This window comes from Mustela lutreola, chromosome 2 (genome assembly GCF_030435805.1).
Source record: "Mustela lutreola isolate mMusLut2 chromosome 2, mMusLut2.pri, whole genome shotgun sequence".
Taxonomy (NCBI): domain Eukaryota; kingdom Metazoa; phylum Chordata; class Mammalia; order Carnivora; family Mustelidae; genus Mustela; species Mustela lutreola.
The window spans coordinates 157,483,403-157,504,817 of record NC_081291.1 but is presented as its reverse complement, the minus strand read 5'-3'; the positions used below and the strand labels follow the sequence as shown (position 1 = coordinate 157,504,817).

Here is a 21,415-nt window from a genome sequence, read left to right as displayed (position 1 = left end):
GTTTTAACAAACTTGGCCTAATTATTTACATAAGCTCAGCAAGAACAGTGACTGTGATCAAATAGATCTTTTAGAATCTGCTTTGCTGGAACTTTGTATAAGGAATCTCTAGGTTGAACTTTTAGTAGCCTCTTTGGGCCAGAAGCCAAGCCCTGTACTTGCCATGAGGCATGCCTGCAATACCTTTGGGTGAATTCCTCTTCCCGAGACTGCACCTACCAAGGAGTGACATTCTTTACTCACCTGGTGGGGCTGCTGGGAACTCTGTAAGCAAGGTATCAGGCCAACAGTCCCAAGGGGCTTTATGGCTCCAGGTTTCATAAAGTCAACCTTAGTTCCTTTAAACTGTTTGGTCATATCTGAGTCTTTTCAAATATGACATCCCAGTCAAAGCCTTGGTAAAATAACCCGTGTTTCCAATTCTTTCCTGTTACAAGGAGAACAGATTCTTATTGAACTTATGCAAATGACTGATTGCCATGGAAGAAAGAACACTTACTGAGACCTTTTGGTTTCAGAGGGTTCATATAGAGAGAAAAGTTGAATGCTTTGAGCACTTTTACAAATAAGGACTTTTACATCTCTATAAGTTACAGATAACTAGGAGGGAGTATCCCTAGTCTGGAAGAGCAAACATTAGAGAGAACCAGCAATGTTTAAAGTAAGACAAAACATTAAGAGATACAACACTATAATCTTTTAGTTCATTTAGTCCCATGTTACTAATTCTGGTGAATTCGGCTTTAGTCAGTTCTGGAAATTCTTACCCATTTCAGTTTTAGGATTTTCAAGCATATCAAATATCTGTATTTGTCCTGAAAGTCCTTTATAGGAATCTCCTTGAAGATAAAACTCATTTTACCAGAGAATTAAAACAATTATAAATGACAAAAACTCAGAATGGATATGGTTAGAGCTAAAGAGACACGGGAGTTTACAATTTAGCTGCAAGGAAATCAGGTTATTTCTGTGATACATAACATTTCCATAATTACAGTATCAAGCGGTGATCTCTCAAAACGTTAAAACTTTAGGAAGTGTGTAGAATCTCTAGAATAGTTATAGCATTTTCCCAAATGTAACCCAAGGTTTATCACTGGTTCAGTAGTACTTCATGAGCAACTTCACATACCAAGGAAAAGCCTGAGTTAAAGAGATTTACGATTTAAATCTTGTCAACAAGATTTTGAAGCACATGCCTAAATATAATTAGGGATGTTAAGCACCTGATAAAACAAAACATAGAAACTGGGTTTTCTGGGCTGGCAAAGAGAAAACCATTTACATTTTCTTAACAGCAGATCAATTGATCTAAGAAAACATTGTCCTTTTGAACAGAGACAATTTCAGTCTTGTACCAATGTACCTTTAAAACCCATTCATTTCAATCTTAATCCATTCTTGACCATAGCTAAAATTCCTTTTCTGAAGACTTCCCTTCACAAACCTTCTACTACTTTCCTTTGCATTCAGGTTTTGTCCCAAGCCATTTCCTTCTAAACAACCATCTCATTTAGGACAAAATTACCTTCCTTTACCTTCAACAAAATGTATTCCCATTCCTTAAATCTTTCTTACATATCTCCTACTTTCCTACATACAGTTTCCCATTATTTCCATCAGTCTTAGTTACACTAAGCAGAACTTTGTATTCTTAGAAACACCTTTAGTTATTAACCAATTGTGAACTGTTACAACAGAATTCTTCAGGTGGCAAATTTATGAATCAGTTAAGTGGCAAACAAGTTTACCAGCAGATTTAAATACTCTTAGTTTCTTTGCAGTAAGAAGTCAAAAACACAAACCTACATTCAGTAATTAACGACTTAGCATTTTATCCTGTTTGGTTAAGACCTAGGTGTCCACAATTTAATTCCATTTGTCATCCAAGCAAAACTTTAAAACTTTCAGGTTACCAAAGACTTTGAAAGCTACTTCAGCAATTACCCATTAGAACTTTGAGACAATTAACCATCAGTTTAGTCATTTCTTTGCTAACAAATTTTAACAAGTAACACAAGCTTATCTGACCTTCAGTAAACTTTGATAGAATAAAAGCTTCACATTTACTGCTGTAACTTCAAAGACACATCTTATCTTAATTAAACCAACAAACTCAACTTAGTTCCAACTCTGATTTATGTTCCACCTGGACCCACTCCACTTTGAATGTTTACCTGAGATATGTGGGAAGATCTGGAGTGGGGAGGTGTTAGGTCCAGGGGGTGTTGTTCTTGCTCCTTAACAGTGGAGAGAGAAGGAGCTGTGGTGCATGATCTAGAGGCCAATCATGCAGGCTGCAACACACGTTGGTACAGAAACACGTAAGGGGGAAACAGAAGAAACAAAGTGCTGCCAGGAGGCAGAGAAAGGATTCCCAGTTTTAGAGCTCATAAGCCCCAACAGAGGAGCAGACGCCATGCTTTCCCACCAGCAAGGGGGGAGGGGTTAAGCAGTCTAAGTCAGGCCAGAGAACACAGGGAAACTTCCCCGAAACAAAGAGTTTCGGCAGCTGCTTGGGAATATTCCCTATAGTCTCTGTCTCGAGTTAGACCAACCCCAGTTGGCTCCAGTTAACCTTAATCAAGGGAAACACAAAGGGCGACGAGAAAAGCACACAAGACACACAAGACAATTAACAAAAAGGTCGCTGCGCGGTTTCGGTATACTACCGAAAGAATGGTTTCCACCGGCCCAGGGAGCCTCGAGGTCTCCCTGCGGTGGACAGACTCCGTCCAGAGCCGAGGCACCTCTGGAACGGACAGACGGATATAACCCTCGGACAGATGAGGGGCCCCAAAATATTGGGCCCCTCGACACCCTGGAGCGTCCCCCAGGGTTGGCAGGGGAGAAGTCCGAGCTCGTCAGCTCCTTCTCAAGCTGCCTACAGAATACAGACCAACAACGCACGCTGTTGTACAGTCCTATGCTACCGAAGCATAGGCAGAACAAACACAGACTTAGACAGGACAAGACGAGGAGACGAAGGGACAGTTTTGGGCTAGCCAGCTAGCTTACCTCCCGGTGGGAGTCCGTTGGATCCCTGGGCAGGAGTCCGATGGTCTCGGTGGGACCTCCAAATGAAAGACCCGCGGATCCCCTTACCCAAGAATCCAACACTGCCACTGGATGCAATCAGCAAGAGGTTCTTTATTGTTACGCAGGCGCCTGCGGGTGGTCAGCGTGCGCCTGCGGGTGGGTCAGCAGCTCCTGCTAGCTGAGCACCCCTGGCTGGGGTGGTGCCGGGTTTTTATAGACAGGTACAAACAAGTTTTGGGTGGGGCGCAACTGATTGGTTGACAGTTAGAACTTTTGAAAAAGGCATACGTGGAGTTTGCTGATTGGCTTTGGGGACCCGCGCACGCGAAGAGAGAGGCGGGAAGGGGGAACAAGAAGGGGGAAGGTAGGAATGCCATCATGGCGTCTTCTATTATTTCTATAAGCCAAGCAGTTACAGAAGGGCAAAAGAGCAATTAATAACCTAATTTACACCTAAAAGCCAGCGGTTCACAGAAAAGCAAACAAGCGGTTAGTTATCCTATCTGTCTACTAAGGGAGGGGTCTTTCACCTGATTTCAAGCTTTACTATAAGACTTCTTAGTTTTGAAGTGGATTTTAAAACACAACTGGGATAGTAAATCACCTAAGCATATTATTTTAAAATTTTATCAATTTTAAGTACTTCAAATTATAGAGTACTTTCTAAATGGACTATATTTTTATTTATCATCCTTCCTTTCTCAAGTGTCTGTTTTATGTACACTCCTGAGGCATATCACCCTGGGTTAATCCCCTTACTCTCTCTGCATGATGTCAGAGGACAAAGGAAGGAAAAGACTGCTGGGGCATTGCTTAAGGGAGAGTCTGGTGATGTCCAAAGGTCAATCTATCTCAAGTTACCTCCTAAGCTGTACAGTATTCTGTCCTCTGGGACTGGTAGAAAGACCCATAGGTAATAATTGGTCATGGGTATTCAAATTTGGAGAATCAAGGTAAATAAATTTCTTTTCCATATAAAGATATATAACCCTGCCTAAGAGCCAAAGGATTTTTTAATATAATCAAAATTGCTAGCCTGAATTTTATATGTTAAAATTTCATGAAGTGTTCAATTTCAAAAGAAGAAAAAAAAACATTTTCTAGTAAATGAGCCTAAGAAATAAGGAAATGGACATTGGGAAAGGTATGTGCTATGGTGAATACTGTGAAATGTGTAAGCCTGAGGATTCACAGACCTGTACCCCTGGGGAAAATAATACATTATATTTTAATAAAAATAATTTTTAAAAATAAGGTAATGGAATCAGATGGTATGATTTTTTTCAGTTGAACTTCTTTCAATAAATGAAAATTACGAATTTTCTAAAATTTGCTTTTTAAAAAAAGATGTTAAGGGGGACTATATAGTATGGTAAAAGAATACTGGATTAGAAATTAGGAAACCTGAGTTCTAGTTCAGGCTCAGCCACTAATTTGCCATGTGATGTGCCCCAAGTCTCATCACTTTTCTGGGTCTCCATTTTCTCATTAATAAAATGAAAAGATTTGATAAGTTGATGTCTTAGGCTCCTGTGAGACCTAACATTCTACGATGCCAAGTTTTTGCAAATGATGAACTCATAAATCTACTGGTTTATTTATATTACTGCAATATTATGACACCATGATATAAATTATCATTATAAAACATTTACTGCCCATAAATGAATAATAACCATTTTAGAAAGAATTTCACTTTTTTTTTTTTGAATTTCACATTGTTTTTATAGGTACCTTCCTCTCACTGAAAGGTGCTGTGCTAACATTCTCCTGTATGGACCGAAATGGTGGATTAATGCAGCCGCCATATGAAGTTTGGAGGGATCCAAACAACGTAGATGAAAATGAAAAATCTTGGAGAAGGAAACTGGTCATGAACTGCCCCTCTCCATCCCAAGAAATAGGAGATCATCAGTATACAATAATCTGCTCAGAGAAACAAGCCAAAGTCTTCTCACTGCCTTCTCAGACTTGTCTTTATGTTCATAACATCACCGAGACATCTTTTATACTGCAAGCAGATGTGGTGGTCATGTGTAACAGTGCCTGCTTGGCATGCTTTTGTGCCAATGGGCATATCATGATAATGAGGTACTTGCCTTCTTTATAAATTATCTGGTAATCACAAAAATGTGACCAAGGTACAGTTCTGAAAAGTATGTGCAATCAAGAAGCAACATGAGATTATTGCTTCATTATATTTGTGAATGATTTGTTTGAAATTTAAGGAGACTATGAGGTTTTTATTTTTTACTTTTTGCTTTTGCTAAAAATGCTTTGTATTATGAATGAAATATGTATTTTCATTGATTTCAAGGAATCTAAGGAATGAGTAATTTTTCTAGTCATTCACACATTCATTCACAAGCATTTACTGAGTAATGTTATCTCCCAGATATTATGCTAGGCATAAAATATAAAAGTGAATAAACTACAAGGAAAAGAAATGAACTTACTTTTACTCTTTTATAGTCCACACAAGAACTTTACATATAGAGTTAAATTTGGTCCTTATAATTTCTATAGGACATAGGAAAACAAAGTATTATTTGCATTCTCTATTTTACATATGTTAATAAATTAAAGCTCAAATTTGCCTGAGGTTGCAAGTCTAAGAAAATAAGAATAGCACTGAACAGTATTTTAAAAGACATCACTGCAACTGAAATATAATATTGTGTAAGTTTAAGGTGTACAACATAATTTGATATATGTATATATTGTGAAATTACTACCACAATAACATTAGTTAAAACATCCATCACCTCACAGTTACCACTTTTTTGTGTGTGGTGAGAACTTTTAAGATCTATTTTTCTAGCAACTATTTACATACTGTATACAATACAGTATGGTTAACTGTAAGTCATCATGTATATTAGAACACCAGAATTTAAAAATCTTAATAATATGTATCAGTTGTGAAATTTTATTATACTGTTAGTAAATTAAAATTCATGAGACACAAAATTAATTACATAATGATTTTATAAGTTCAACAAACACTTAATAAACGTAATCTATGTAGAAGTCACTATCATTTGTTTTAATAACTCACCTGGTTCCAAAAATCGCTGAGACAGTTAAGCATTATACTATATCTTTGAAGGATACAAAAGCTAGTAAAAACATAATCCTAGTCCTTAAAAAGCTTACTATCAAATTGGGGGAGATAAGACAGATACACAAGTAATTATAACACACAAAAAAATACATATTCCAGCAGAGGAAATATAGGGTAAAATCTTCTAGACACAAGCTAAGTCCTCAGAATTCATAGTCATGAGATAGTATATGTTATTAAAAGGAGATGTTGGAAAGAAAGTAACCTGAAGAAGTAGATTGGGGTAAATTATTGAGGACTTTAGTGGGAGGCTAAAGAGTTTGATATTAATCAGTGAGCAGCTAACCTTTCTAGTTATACATTAGGAAATAATACAGAGAGCTTGAAATGGTCTTCTGAACTAAAGTGTTAGCTATATAGAAAGCAAGGTAGAAACAGATGTGAGGGATAATTGAGGGAAACTTGCTGAATGTAAAATGGATTGTGAAAGGTAATGGAGATTATTTTATTTTGGGATTAGAAGAGAATTTAAAGGTTAAAATTTTTTTATGAACTTGAATAACAGTAATGCCATTAGAAGGTAGGAAACTCATGAAAATTTGGAAAAGCTGATAATGAGAAGTTTGAGAATGAATGCCTTAAATTTGAGGTGTTTTTAAGCCATCCCACAGAACTTTTGCAAGCAATTTCAGGTGTGGACTCTAAAAAAATATAGAATATCCAGCTTTGGAAGTCATCCATGTAAATGCATTAGTGGAAGTTACAGGAGTGAATGAGATCATCAAAGAAGATAGTATAAAAAGAAAGGAGAAATAGACTGATCTGGGAACAAAAACTTAAGGATATCTCTACATTCATGTAGTAGAAAAGAGACAAAATCCAGCAGAGGATAATGAGAAGTCATCAGAGATACAGGAAAAAGATGAGAATAACTTCATCAAAGGATAGAAGAGTATCCAAACAAAAGAAAGAAGACCACCAAAACAATGGTCAAAAGGTAGTCAGATATAGCAGAGAGCCAAATAATTTGGGTAGAAGAAAAAACATTAGGCCAGGCAACTAAAGGGTACTAGTGATCCTTGAGATGGCAAATCTTGGGAGCATGGTAGAGACAAAGTAAATTTTCAATGGAACTAGAGGCAGTGGTATAGATCAGGAGTTGACAAACTACCACCCACAGACTGTATCTATCTTGCCCTTCCCCTAATCTGACATTGTATAGCCTGCAAGGTAAGAATAGATTTTAAATTTTAAAACATTGAAAAAAATCAGATAATATTTCATAATATGTGAAAAATATATGAAATTCAAATTTCAATGTCCATAAATAAAGGGATTTTTGGAACCCAGCCACACCCATTTGCTTACATAATGTCTGGCTGCTTTTGCATAAAAAGGTAGAGTTGAGTAGATGTAAGAGAGACCCAGTGACCTACAAAGCCTACAATATTTACAAGCTGGCACTTTAATAAAAGTTTGCCAACCCCCAGTATAGATTATTGTTTCAGGAAATTTTTTGGTTAAAAAAAGTGATGAGAAACAAGAAAGTTGTTCAAGAGCAAGACTAGGTTTTCAAGAGTGTTTTTACTGTTTTATTTTCTTTAATAGGGGAGACATGAGTATATTTGTAATCCAAAGAAAAGTAGTTAAAGTTTAAAAAAAAATAAAAACAATCATTTACTGTCTTCTCATTCTCTTAGATATTTCTGGTTCTTTCTCTTCTTATCTGGTTTCTTTTTCTCAAACTGTTTTTTGGTTATTTGTCATGGAAATCATTCCAGTCTTGTTTGAAAATGATAACTCCTAGAATGCCTTAGTTTCAAGGGGAAAAAAAATGTATATCACACATATCCTTTTGTCCCCTAAGCTCCCATTTAGTCACTCCAAATTTTTATTTTAAATTAAAAGACATTAAACTATTGTCACAGTTGAGATTTTTGGCTTGATAGTGATTACCTTATTTTGCAAAATTTTAGTGTGTCTTGTTTTCTCAAGTGATTTGGGGTATATCTGAAAATTTATTTCCATTTAAATAAATATATGCTACCACTGACACTTTGAGGAGGGAAATTTCTTGAGAAACGACAAACAATAGTTTAAAAACCAATAGGAGTCATAGCAACAGGAGAGTTATTATTTTCCTAGATCTTCCCAAATCCTATCAGAAATGAACTTTACTGAGTCCATTCTCAAGTCCTACTTTTCTGATAGTTGGCGGGTAGCTAATGATTATCTATATGCTAATGTACCCAGACCTAGAAAATAGTAGAAAGTGATACTAGAAGCTTATTTATAAATGAGTTCTCAGACTGGGCTGTGACAGTCATATTTAGTGAGAATCATTGTTAGTTTTGTGAGCTATTTCCTTATAAAATGTCCCCTGCACAGAAAAAAAAAAAAAAATCTATTTTTCAGCTTTAAAATCACTTAGTTCCATGCTTGCTTAGACAACACATATAATAAAATTTAGTTCCTAGTCTTTTGCAATTGAATTACTCCCTAAAATAATTATACCATTTTTGTTTTCGTGGCTTACCTTTATTATGCTACATAAATAATGTAGTTTATCAGAAAAGTCTATTGGCATCCCTTCCCCATTGCTACCCATTTATTTGACTGAATCTATCATGGAAGTCTGTTTAATGGGGTTTGTTTTAGACTCATATCTTAGAGACCTTAATTACTTGAAATGCTGTAACATATAAGTCTTTGAAATCCAGTATATAATTTACATTTAGAGAACACCTCAGTTCACCCAAAACACATATCAACTGCTCAATAACCATATATGCCTAATGGCTACCATATTGAATGATTTGGTGCTAGAAACTCATGGAAAGCTTATTCCAATTGCACAGATTTCAGGTCCCTTTTTATATTATGAAGTTTGAAGGCTTAACTTGTAATTACAAACTACTTTCATAAGAGAAAGCAGTACTTTTTTTTCAAGGTACTGGTTTTATTATCTGGGATAATTTAAAATTATTATACACATCAAAATCAGTTGCATGAATTCAAAGTTTGAAATTTAATGACAAGTTTGCAGATTTTTCCCCTGTTGGCATTAGAGGTGTGATCTAAAAGCAGTGAGATTAATTTTCTTTAGTATTTTGCAAAACTGGCTCATGGCAGCATCCAAGGGGACATTCTAATAAGTATTTAAGCAAAATCATGGGCTACAACATTAGGATAAGACTATAGCCATTTGGTAAAACACTTGACATGAGTGATTTTCCTTTGGCTATGCAAGTTCTGATCTATTATCTGTAATTTATTCTCATTCCCATATAACCTCTAGCATGATTATTTATTAATTGCTGGGCACAGTGTACTTGATCCATTCCACATGTCCATTAGTGCATAACTTCCTCAGACTCAGGAGTTTTGCCTAGAAGGGAGATGGTAGGCCAATTATGTAGCCAGCCATTTCTAGCTATCGTGTTTTTGCCATAACCAAAGACTATAACCATATTGTAGGAATTTGTGAAATGTTGCAAAATATATCCTGAAATTTCTGGCCACTACCATTAATCCAACCTTCAAGGATATCTGCTAAATATCTGTGTGGATTAAGATAAAGAACTGGGCCCAAGATTTTTTGTATATATGTGATTTTATATGAGTCTAGTTTTTTTGTTTTTTGTTTTTTTACCACTGAGACTTCAAGAGAATAAAAAAAAAAAAAACCATAAAATAGTGGTATAGAAATAATTTTTTATGTAAGAGTCTGCACATTTTACACAGAAATTAAAGCTTCTAACAACTTGAATATGAAATGTGGATTTGCTTTTTTCCATTCAGCCTACCTAGTCTTCGCCCAATGTTGGATGTTAATTATTTGCCACTGACAGACATGAGGATAGCACGGACATTTTGTTTTACCAATGAAGGCCAGGCATTATACCTCGTCTCTCCTACTGAAATTCAGCGTTTAACATACAGCCAAGAGATGTGTGATAATCTACAGGTAGGTCAGGCACATTTATGAAAACATTGGACATGGTTGTAAAAAGAGAATGAGAGAGATATCTAAAATCTAAAATATTACTGGGCCAGGCAAAAAACATGCCTTCCCTAGAATATGTTTTGAATATATGTTCATCATTATGATCCTGTCAAGTTTAATGTGGGTCTAAAAAAAGGGAAAGTGAGAAAGAGAATGTGAAGATCATACACATTAATGGGTGATTTTTTGTTTGTTCATTTTATTATTCTTTTTTTTTTTTTTTTTTTTTTTTTTTTTTTGCCTATGGAGAATCCTCTGTAAGATTATAAACCCTCTCTCTCAAAAAAAAAAAAAAAAAAAAAAGATTATAAACTCTTCCTTCTAAGGTGGGGAATATGCATGTACACACAAAAATTTTGCATACAATTTAGAGAGCTCATGGACTTTTTTTAAAGAAATCCAAATTTTAATTAAGAGCCATACAGAACAAATATACTTCCTATAGGTTATAAATGGGCATTTTTCTTTTATCATAGAAGTAAGCAGAGCCTTGAAACAGAATAAATATAAATGCCTATCTAACCTTGGATAACCAGTTACAAAATTTTAAAAGAACATCTTAGAGACTTAGTTGGTTCAACTCCCTTATTTTATAAAGAAGAAAACTAAAACTCACCCATTTTAATACAGAGGTTGAAAGTATAAGCTCTGAACTATTTCAGTTGTATTTTGCCCACTTGTATAACTTTGGGCATTTTACTTAACACCCCGTATGCTCTATCTTGGAGCATCATTGAGAATTAAGTAAAAATGCTGAACATAGTGCCTAGAACTGGGTATATTTTAAAAATAAATAATAATTATTATGGTTATTCAACAAATACTTATTGAGTTGTTAACATACATACCTGGTACTTGGCATATGATAAAATACAGTGATAAAACAAGATACTACTCCCTACCCATTAATGTGAAGGGAGCTAAGTAAACAGACAACTACAGCACTTTGTGGAAGAGACTGCCTATATGTGGCTGTGTCAGCACTAGAGAGACATGGAAGAGGGGCCCCTAGGTTGATGGGACAGCAGGGATGGCTAGTTAGGAAGAGTTGTAAGGGCTGAGTAGTTGTTCATAAGAATGGATGGCTGAGAATGGAAAAAGAAATGATATTCCCAGCAGAGTAGTTGCGTGCAAAACCCCGGGGGGCGGTCAGGAAACTGCCAACAAAGTGCAGAATTAGTGAAAAGGATGAAGGGATAATGCTGGAGAATTATTCAAGAGCAGATCTTGGAGCACCTTATATGAGCCTAAGGAATCTGGCATTTATCCCAAGGGCAATAGGAAGTCATTAAAAAGGTTTAACAGATTGGTTTATGAAAACTAATATTCTGGTTGCATATGGTTTCGAGGAATGAGGGAGAACAATCAGGAGGGGTTGTTGTTTTTTTTAATAATTAAGGCCAAAAATGAGTCTTAAAATAAGGCAGCCAGCAGTGAGAATGGAGAAAAGTTGGCATATTCAATAGCTATATAGTGTAATCAATTGGATTGGAGGGTTCTTAGATGTAGCAGTGAAGGAAAGGAAGGAATTAATAATGATTCCTGGGTTTCTGGCTAAGTCGATACCGGTGCCATTTTCTAAATAGAAGGGATCCAGGAGGAAGAGCTCAGGTCTGGTGAGCAGAGGTCTTGAGAGGAAGAGGATAAAGAATGTCAGGCTGCAGGTTCATAGACAAACTGATACTAGGTCACAGATCTACAGACTTTTGGCCAACATTTCTTCCTCCACACCAGTTGTTCTCAAATTTTAGTCTGCTTCAGAAAGGCATGGAGAGCACATTAAAAATATATATAACCAGAACACATCTATGCAGATTCTGATTCAGTATGTGAGGAATGAAGCCCAAGCACCCGTATTTCTAACAAGGTATTTTTCCAGTCATTCTAAAACACATCAAAATACTGAAAACAGGGCCCCTGGGTGGCTGAGAGGGTTAAGCCTCTGCCTTCAGCTCAGGTCATGGTCTCAGGGTCCTGGGATAGAGCCCCACATCGGGCTCTCTGCTCAACAGGAGCCTGCTTCTTTCTCTCCCTCTGCCTGTCATTTCCTCTGTTTGTGCTCTCTCTTTCTGGCAAATAAATAAATAAAATCTTAAAAAAAAAAAAAAAAAGTACTGAAAACAATTGTGTCTCACTATGCAGGAGCTATTTTGATTCATTTGTCTTGAGCCATTTCCTAGTTATGTACTTCATACAAAAATAAATCCAAATGTTCTCCACATATTACCAAAGGCTTCCCTCTTCATAGGGGGGTCTGTGCTTGGTTCAGGGAAGGGGGTTAAGACAGGAAAGAAGCTATTGTAATTGAAAACGTATCTGAAATCCAGATTGGGAGTAATTGATCAGGTGGAAATTAATCCTAAAATAAATATATTAGCTTCTCAATTTTTCTAACAGTAAAGGGGAGAAAAGAACAGGGCAGAAAAATGAAAATTTTCAGACTCCAGTTATTAGAGAAGGAAAGGAAACGGAGGTGGAGAAAGAAATGTCAGAAATAAAACTGGGAACAAAGCAAAAATTGCCAATGGAAAGCAGACTATCTTTTCATTCTGTGCTTTAACGTAATATAGTGTTATCTTTTTTCTATTGCTTTATTTTTAGTTATTCTAATGCTTTTTTGTTTGAATTTGATACAGGACATGCTAGGAGATTTGTTTACTCCCATAGAGACACCAGAAGCTCAAAACAGAGGCTTCCTCAAGGGGCTGTTTGGTGGCAGTGGACAAACATTTGACAGAGAAGAGCTCTGTGAGTAAACTCCTGATTATGAAACTGTACCACAGAAGACCCATTTCTGTGTGTGTGTGTGTGTGTGTGTGTGTGTGTGTCTAACTTAATGTAATGGGTGGTTTCAAATTCTAGACTACGGTGTTTTTTTTTTTTCTGCTTCTATACCATGAAAATTATTTTTTTTTCCAAACATGAATAAAATCAGTTGCTTTATATTAGGAAATAGTTCAACAAAAAAACAGTACATGCAGTTCAAACAAATAATGAGTAAGCTAATAAATACATCATTTGCAAATAGATCATACCTGCAAGGCAAGGTGAAGGTAGTTGCTAAATTTTGGAAAAAATGTTTATGAATTCTCCTGCCTTTAACGACTGCTGGGAAGCAGATTCTTTATTCAGAACACAAAGTTTACCAATGCTACAGAATAAATTAAAATTCTTCCAGTGAAACTCTGATGAATAATCAAAAAAGAGTAGAAAGACACTAGAAAACATTGTCAGAAAGAACGTATTTCCCAGAATATCTCAACCCTATTTGGTCCTGCAGATCAAAATTCCTTTTCTCTTGAACTTTTAACAAGGAAAAGATCTAGATGCCTCCATATGATGGACTACTAATCAGCCATAAAAAGAAATGAAATTTGATACATGCTACAACAGGGATGAACCTTGAAGACATCATGCTAAATTAAAGAAGGAAATAAGGCCACATATTGTATGGTTCCATTTATATGAAATGTGCAGAATAGGCAAATCCATAGAGACAGAAAGTAGATTAGTGGTTGCCAAGCACTGGGACAAGTTGGGAGGGGGAGTGACTGCTAATGGGCACAGAGTTTTATTTTGGATTAATGAAAATGTTTTAAAATTAGATAGATAAAATTTGCACAGCTCTGTCAGCACACTAAAACCACCGAGTTATACACTTTGTATAAAGTATGTGAATTATAGCTCAATTAGACTCTTTTAAAAAAAAACTTTTGATATTATTTCTAATATTACATCCTTGAGAATGCTCACTAAATTTCTACCAAGATAGCTGTAATTCAATAAAAACTTCCAAAAAAATTATTGAAATTAAACTGAAATTTGTAAATGATAGGAAATTTTTATTCTTTTATAAAGTAACAAAATTACAACATATGTATACTAACGTCCATCATGCACACCCTGCTCTCTAGTATTTACTCCCCCCCACACACGCCTATCTTACAACAGGAACAACAACTGAGGCCTACAAAGGATGATAGCAAGATGAAGAGAGATGTTAAGAATGAAGACTTGGGCAGAAAGTTAAACAAATGAACAGACCTAAGTTTGGAACAGACCCTGATATGGGTTAAATATGAGATCACATATATTGTGAGCATCCCAATTCAGCAATGTCAAGAAATGCAATGCCATAGAAGAAATGCAATGCCATATTGCATGGAATCCACATACATATACACAAAAACAGGCAGTAAAAATACAGTTACTTCACAGTATCAGACTCCTTCACAGACATTTTTGTGGGTAAAAGCCAGCACCTCCAAACATACATCCATGATAGGACCAAATATGTCTCTCTCTCTCTCAATGAGAATTATGACAGAATTTAAGGTAAGTGTTTTGGTGATAAACTTCATCCTAATTACTTGAATTACTGACAATATGTCTTAAATTGCTATGGCTTGAATCCCCAGTTGGGGAAGCTTCAGCGGGAAGAGCATCTCGCAGCCTTGCACAGCACATTCCCGGACCAGGTGGTATAGAAGGGATGAAAGGTGCTGCCGGAGGGGTGATGGGAGAGCTGACACGCGCTCGGATCGCACTTGATGAGAGAGGACAGAGGCTAGGAGAGCTGGAGGAGAAGACTGCAGGCATGATGACCAGTGCAGAAGCATTTTCCAGACATGCACATGAGGTAAATGGCTTAATATAGGCATCTCCATACAATAATAACTTGAAACACTGGGCCTTGCACAAGAAACCCCAGAGATACCACTGTAAATAATCCTGTGTGAGAGCCAGAGTAATCTGGATCTTGTTATAAGTATTATGATTCCCCCAGTATTTGGGAGAAAAATATTTTAAAATACTATATTAATATTTCTTTACCTTAGGAGATAATCTAAAAAAAAAATTATTCATTGGTTCTGATATATTGGGTTTATATTATGCATCTGCTACTAAAAATGTGCTTAGGTATATTACATGATCCTCCCCGCTCAACCAAAAAAGGTGGGAGGGGTACTAGTAGCTGGAACCCACACACTCCTTTTTGCTTCAGTCATTAAAAATCAGTTGAGTCTTTACAGATTGATTATTTTTAAAAAATCTTTTCATATGTACTTTATTTCAAAAAAATAATGGAAATTTTATAAATTTTGAGATTTAGATCTGCATGATTGGTTCAATATGAGCTTGCTTTGATTAGTACTTTTAAAGATTTTTAAAAACATTTTATTGACTATTTTTTCTTGCAGTTAATGCTGAAATATAAGGATAAGAAATGGTACCAATTCTAAACTTCTAAAGAAGCTGTGACTGCTTTGAGAAACCATTATTCAGGGAAACAAAATTTATTCCCAGCATCACTATTCAACTTACTAGAAGCCAGTTTCTTCTACAAAATGTTCCATTACAGTCTATCTGAAGTTATCATAAGGGAAATTTATTAGAGACACTGTACAACCCAAAGGCTGAAACCCTGGTTAAAATCCCAAGACATGGCTGAATTTGCCTTTTCCTAACGTGGAATGGAGCTATCATTTTGGCATGTTGTTTGCTAAGGATTTACATTTAGGAACTATGGGGAGTCCTTCTGATTTGAAAACCTGTACAAACAAAAGCATTAATGCACTTAATGAAAAAAAAATCTTTGCATGATAAATTAACATCTTAAGAGGAAAAGAAAAAAAAAGCATGTTGTGACAGAAGAAAAAAAAAAGATTATGACAAACTATTTTTATAAATTGGGCCACACCTGACAATTTAAAAAATCTGTATTAGAAGATATCAGTGTATTTCAAGTACATTTGCCATACCCAACAGAAAAAGAAAAGAAAACTAGAGTTTTCTTTTCATCTGTAACTTTCATTATACTAGCACATTATTGAATTCTTATGGAAGTCTGATTGTTTGTCTCTCCATACTATTTTACATCATCACCATTATGAGTCATAATTGAGTATTGCCAGGATAGTAAGTCATTCCTAACAGTTATTTCCATTTGTCACCTTCAGAACAAGTGGCTATTTTTTAGTCATAAACCATGCAGGGTTGGGTCACAAGCCTGGCTTGTGCTCTGTAGGGGAGTTGATGATTAAGTTTGGGGAAACTAGACTACAGAAACAGTGCAGTTATCTTTGAGAACTGATTTCACACACTCTGATTTCAGTTTCTAAAGGCATATATTTTTAATGCTCCATTTGTATCTTTGTCTGCCAATCACACAGTATATTACTGTTCCAGCCCAGTAGTGTCTTCAATCCAAAGGTGCTCTTGCAGCCTGACACTCACAGACCAAACTGGTCATTCTCTTTAGTATGATTCAGTAAAACCTCAGTAAATGTTTTGGGAAAGGGATTCTGATTTATTACATTTCTGATTAACAAGGGCTTTCATTAGTAAATACTTTTTAGTTCAATACTTATTATTGAAAATCTTTGTAAAATGTGGTATTTTTGCTATCTTGGCCTTAGTCACCATTATGGGCAACAAAAATACAGAGAGAGTTTAATGATACAAAATGAATAATTTTGTCACTCATTAGGCTAAATGATATAAGCCACAAATTATGTCAATAGATACCAAACACCTATTCCTTGTTCAAAACACTTTAAAAAGTGAAGTAAGGAATACCCTTAATATGATAAAAGTTACCTGTCATAACAGCGAACTCTAGAGACAAAAGTAAATAAATAAAGACACCTGCTATTATTATTTAACATGATTCTAGAAGCTAAAAGTCATAGAAAATGAATATTCGCAGCTTCTAGGACCCATCCTGTAATATGTTGTTCCTTCGAAGAGAATTAAAAAAAAAAAAATGTGTGTGACTTAATGAATTTTGATTTTCCAGGTCTTACTAGATATATTTTTGTGTTTCCTAAGAATTCACCATTTTTTCTGAAGTCCAGGTTATTTTAGTATCCTAAAATAGTATTTAGTTCTTTTTTTTTTAGATTTTTTAATTCTTAGTGTATTTTTTTTTGAAGTTGCACTTCCTTTAAATGTTCCCAGTAATTTTGAGAAGAGCAAAGATGATAAAGTAGGAAATATATATCAGGAAAGCATTTCTTAGAGTCCTTGAATTCTCCTAATTTCTCAAAAAAAAAGCTTCTCCATGAATCTCACCACTCCTGAGAACAGCTTTAGAGTAACCAAACCTGATTTGAAAATACAAACATCACATATAAAATTATGCAGTAAAAATATTAAAGAAACCTGGGATCAAAATTTAGAACACAATGGAACCCAAATTATAGTACACTATTTATACCTCAGTTTTAAGAACCCAGTATTCTGATTTTCTGTACAAATACTTTATCATTTCTATAATTCAAAGAAAAGCTTAAAACGTTTAGAGAAAAATATCTTTTTAGTGGCATCAACTTCAATAACTATCTCTGAAGCCCTCCATAAGATTTGATTTAATTTGTTCTACATTTTGTTAATAGTTCACTATTAATAGAAAAGTCTTTTTTATGGGGGACTGCCCTTTACACTGCAGAATGTTTGGCAACATCATTGGCCTCTATCTTCTAGATGCCAGCAGCAAGCCCAGAAGAAAACCAAAAATATCTCCAACCATTGCGAAAATTGCTCCCAGTTGAGAGCCACTCTTCTACATTATTTAAGAACAGATTAAATGTGAATATATATGTCCTGCATAAAATTAAATTATCACAAATACACAGTACCTTAAGAAGATAAATTATTATACCCAAAATTACACATGTGGTTCATATGCAATATAATCCTATTTTGGAGAAAGTTTATGCAAATCAGTGGAAAATAACAATTACAGAATATTTTAAAGCATACAGAGAAAAACACCAAAAACAACATAGCATTTCACAGAAGCACTTAAAACTCTGGCTCTAATGAATAGATCAAATGCTTAGAATTAGCATATCAAGTGGAAGTAAACAGGTGCTTCTGAAATGCTTGAAAAGAATAAATTTTTTTAAGTAGTTTAAATATGTCTTTCAGTGTTGTTTTTAAAGACCCTTTCTTAACGTAAGGTAACTTCATCTCCTGAACTCCTGATAGTGGAATACAAATTAATGAGGTTTTACTGTATCAGAATTATTTTTATAATTCAAAGAGATAGCAATAACAAGAATCTAATGTGGATGTGATTTTTCTCTTTAAACATTTCTATTCTGTTGCACTGACCTTAGCATGCTTGTGCATGCGCATACACCAACACAACCACCACCACCACCTTATCATCATCATCTTTGGAAAATGAGTACTGTTTGTTGATCCATGTAATTCTTTACATCTCTCTTCTCTGTGAGTGTCTTGCCTCTATCTTGGAACAAAAGAAAAATACTCCTAGTAACTTGGATAATGATAGAGAAGATGAGCCTTTGTTATCAAAATTACATTATATCTACTATAGTGACATCTGAAGATAAGGCTTGTAAACCACAGTCTCCAAGCTGACTCTATCTCCCTATGACTCCCTCAGGAGATAAGCCCTTCCTATATGTTCCAGAAGAAAATGGGTCTTTGCACTCTATTTACCAAAATGAAGCTAGAAGTATTTGTTTTCCTGATTCTAATAATGTGAGCAATAATCCCTACCATGAAATCATCCATTAACCTTGGTGTTTGGAGGGAAGGATGATTATGATTTATTTTAATTCCCTACAAAAGTAGTATTACTGACTTTGCTTCCTATACTTGAGACTCAGACCTAGTGCCCCAATCACTATCGGGGTCATCTAACTTTGGAAGAACGGTGATAGAACTGAGAGAGATGTTGTCTGATAATTTCGTCATAAAGATAATTTTTCAAATCATTTATATAGCCTTGGAGTGATTCTCAAGTAAATAAATCAGAATCCAGATTTCTATTCCTCAAAGATCTTAAGGAATTATAAAAGGAAAAAGTTTGCTGTTGGATTCCCTTTTTATGTGACCTCTGTGTCCAGTTTTAAATACACCGTCTATCTGTTATCTACATCAAGGGATCTCCAGGGCTTAGAGAAAGAAAAAGAGAGAGAGAGAGAGATTGTGCCTAAGGTTAGTTGAAGAAGATGAAGATGAGCTCTTTTAAATACTTGGTTTAAAATGTTTGGAAGAGGGGGAAAATGAAAAACGTTTAGAAAAGTAAGCTAAAAATCCTCTCCTTGGTTTAGGATCATTGGGACAACCCAGGAGAATATCTATGATTATAGTCTGGCTCTACAGAAAGACATTATAACTTGACTACTTTCTTTGAGAGGGCAATGCCAAAAGGACTCAGACATTTCTATCAGGCTTTGCTCTTTGCATCAGGAGAAAAATAGTAGCCTTCACAGCTTCCTTACCTTTGTCTTCTGTAACACCAACCTCATTACTGGCTACATACTAATTCAAATACACTCTGTTCCAGGTGCCAGAGATACTTGTCAACAAGTTATGCTTTCTGGATGGCACCATTTCAGGGAGTATGGTTGTTGTGTAGCAAGTTTAGTGTACATATTTGCCTATAACATAGCTCTAAAGGGATACAATGCAGAAGATAATGTCTGACTTTGGAAAGTACGAGGAAGTGCCAATTTGGTGCAAGAGGATTGGGATGGGGAGGAACACAGAAACCAGAGTTAAGTGGAAGAGGTTTTGATGAGAAACCAGAGGCACAGATGGCTGCTTTGATTTATATATTTATGTAGGGAACTGATTCTCAATCTTGGCTGTACATGTGAATCACCTAAGGAACTTTTAAAATCCCAATTATATCAAAATCTCATGGAGTAGGAACCAAACATTATTATTTTTGAAAGCCCCCAATATGGTTCCAGTGTCAACCAATGCTGATAAACACAGCTTTATGGCTGATTAAGGAAGACACATTTGTCTACCTTGGCTGGTATCCAAGCCCCACTTCTGAGGAGTTGTGGAAGGCAAGATGCAAGAGATACAGTGTTGTCTGGACTGAGAATTATTGTGTTGTAACCCAAAACAAATGTTCTGTGCAAATTTCTGACCAGGAAGTGCCCCATTGACTTATAATAATTCTGTCTTTGTGGTTTTCTCCCATATGACTTCGCCATTATTCCAATTCAAACATCTAGGTTTTGATTGTCTTATACATGTGACATCACAAGACACCAGAAGAAATATAAGAAACTCAACAGCATGTAAAGCTAAGTAGAAAACTAATACTTAATAGTTGGATAGTGGAAATTAAAATAAGCATTTATTAAATCAGGCCCAAATTTATTATTCATTCTTCATTTGGAGGAAACATGGGTACTAGGTACCTGTTCTGCCATAGTATATTTTATTGGACTTGATCTTAGCAAGAAGGAAGAACAGCAGTTCCTTTTTGATTGTTGTCTTAGCTCCCAGGGCCACTTGGATTTTTTTTCTTAGCTATTGGATACGTGTTTAAAGGATGAAGAGTGTCTGTAACTCATTATCTGGCCTCCAGCACCCTGAGAGACTGTTTTCACCTTCAAAAAGGAAGAGTCTGCCTATCCAAGGCAATAATCCCCAATGAGAAAATGTGAGAGTTCTCTCCTCTCTTACTGCTCCCCTCTGGTATTGGCCTGTGCTTCTCAGCTGCAAAGCCAGAAAATAAACTAGGTGGTGGTCATGGACAAGTATACACAGAATCAAAATCTCTAATAACCTGTAATTTTTAGTACTTAATTATGTGATGTTTTATTCTAGGAAATAAGAAACAGATGACATCATTGATGTATCTTTCTTTCATCTTCAGAATTTTTGCATCTTTTCAGAAAATGACAAATTACTATTTTTCTGTTGCACTCAGCAATTGTGACTATACTTAAAATTCTTGTAGTCTGTAGAGATATCAATAAAATTGTATATGTTTGTACATAGATGCTCTTATGTTATGATGTCATGCACCACTAAACATTTTACCAAGATTAAAGATGGGCAGAGGGAAGATTTTCATCTGCAACACTATGAACCATGGTTTTGAAAGTATACTTGTTTTTAAAAGGCAGAGAGGTGGGTGGGGGAATGATGTACATCACATTTGTCTGAACTAAAAAACAGAAAGAAAGGACTAAACGCAAGTTCTCTAGAATCACAGATTTTGCTAGAGTATATTCTCCAGATTTCAAACTGGGGAGTTGTGAAACTTTTTTATGGATGTTTTTACAGACAATTTTTGAGCATGTTGATTGATTAGACCTTTGGTGAATTACAAGTAAAACTAAGTTTGGTGAGAGGGTACAGAGTAAAAATCTGAGACTGAGTAAGATATATTTACAAACCCAATATCCTTTAAATCTCAGGCTTTAATCCCATCCAGGCAAAAAACATAAACCATTATGAGCTTATATCACTTCCTAGTGGTTATAATGAACACTCGTTAACTCCACAACCTCCAAAAGTCC

The 21,415-nt window shown here is 35.5% G+C and overlaps 1 protein-coding gene across 5 annotated transcripts in view; it reads left to right on the top strand.

Moving 5' to 3' along the window:
* The window catches only part of STXBP5L (syntaxin binding protein 5L), a 459,224-nt gene extending 438,338 nt beyond the window's left edge, over window positions 1–20,886 (top strand). For all 5 annotated transcript variants that reach the window (XM_059163941.1, XM_059163939.1, XM_059163940.1 and 2 more), the window contains 5 exons: window positions 4,770–5,130; window positions 9,905–10,070; window positions 12,746–12,857; window positions 14,528–14,748; window positions 15,311–20,886. In XM_059163941.1, coding sequence (XP_059019924.1) covers window positions 4,770–5,130; window positions 9,905–10,070; window positions 12,746–12,857; window positions 14,528–14,748; window positions 15,311–15,352 — 902 coding nt within the window. In that variant the 3' untranslated portion in view covers window positions 15,353–20,886. The remainder of the gene's footprint in view (window positions 1–4,769; window positions 5,131–9,904; window positions 10,071–12,745; window positions 12,858–14,527; window positions 14,749–15,310) is intronic.
* The last annotated feature ends 529 nt before the right edge of the window (window positions 20,887–21,415 follow it).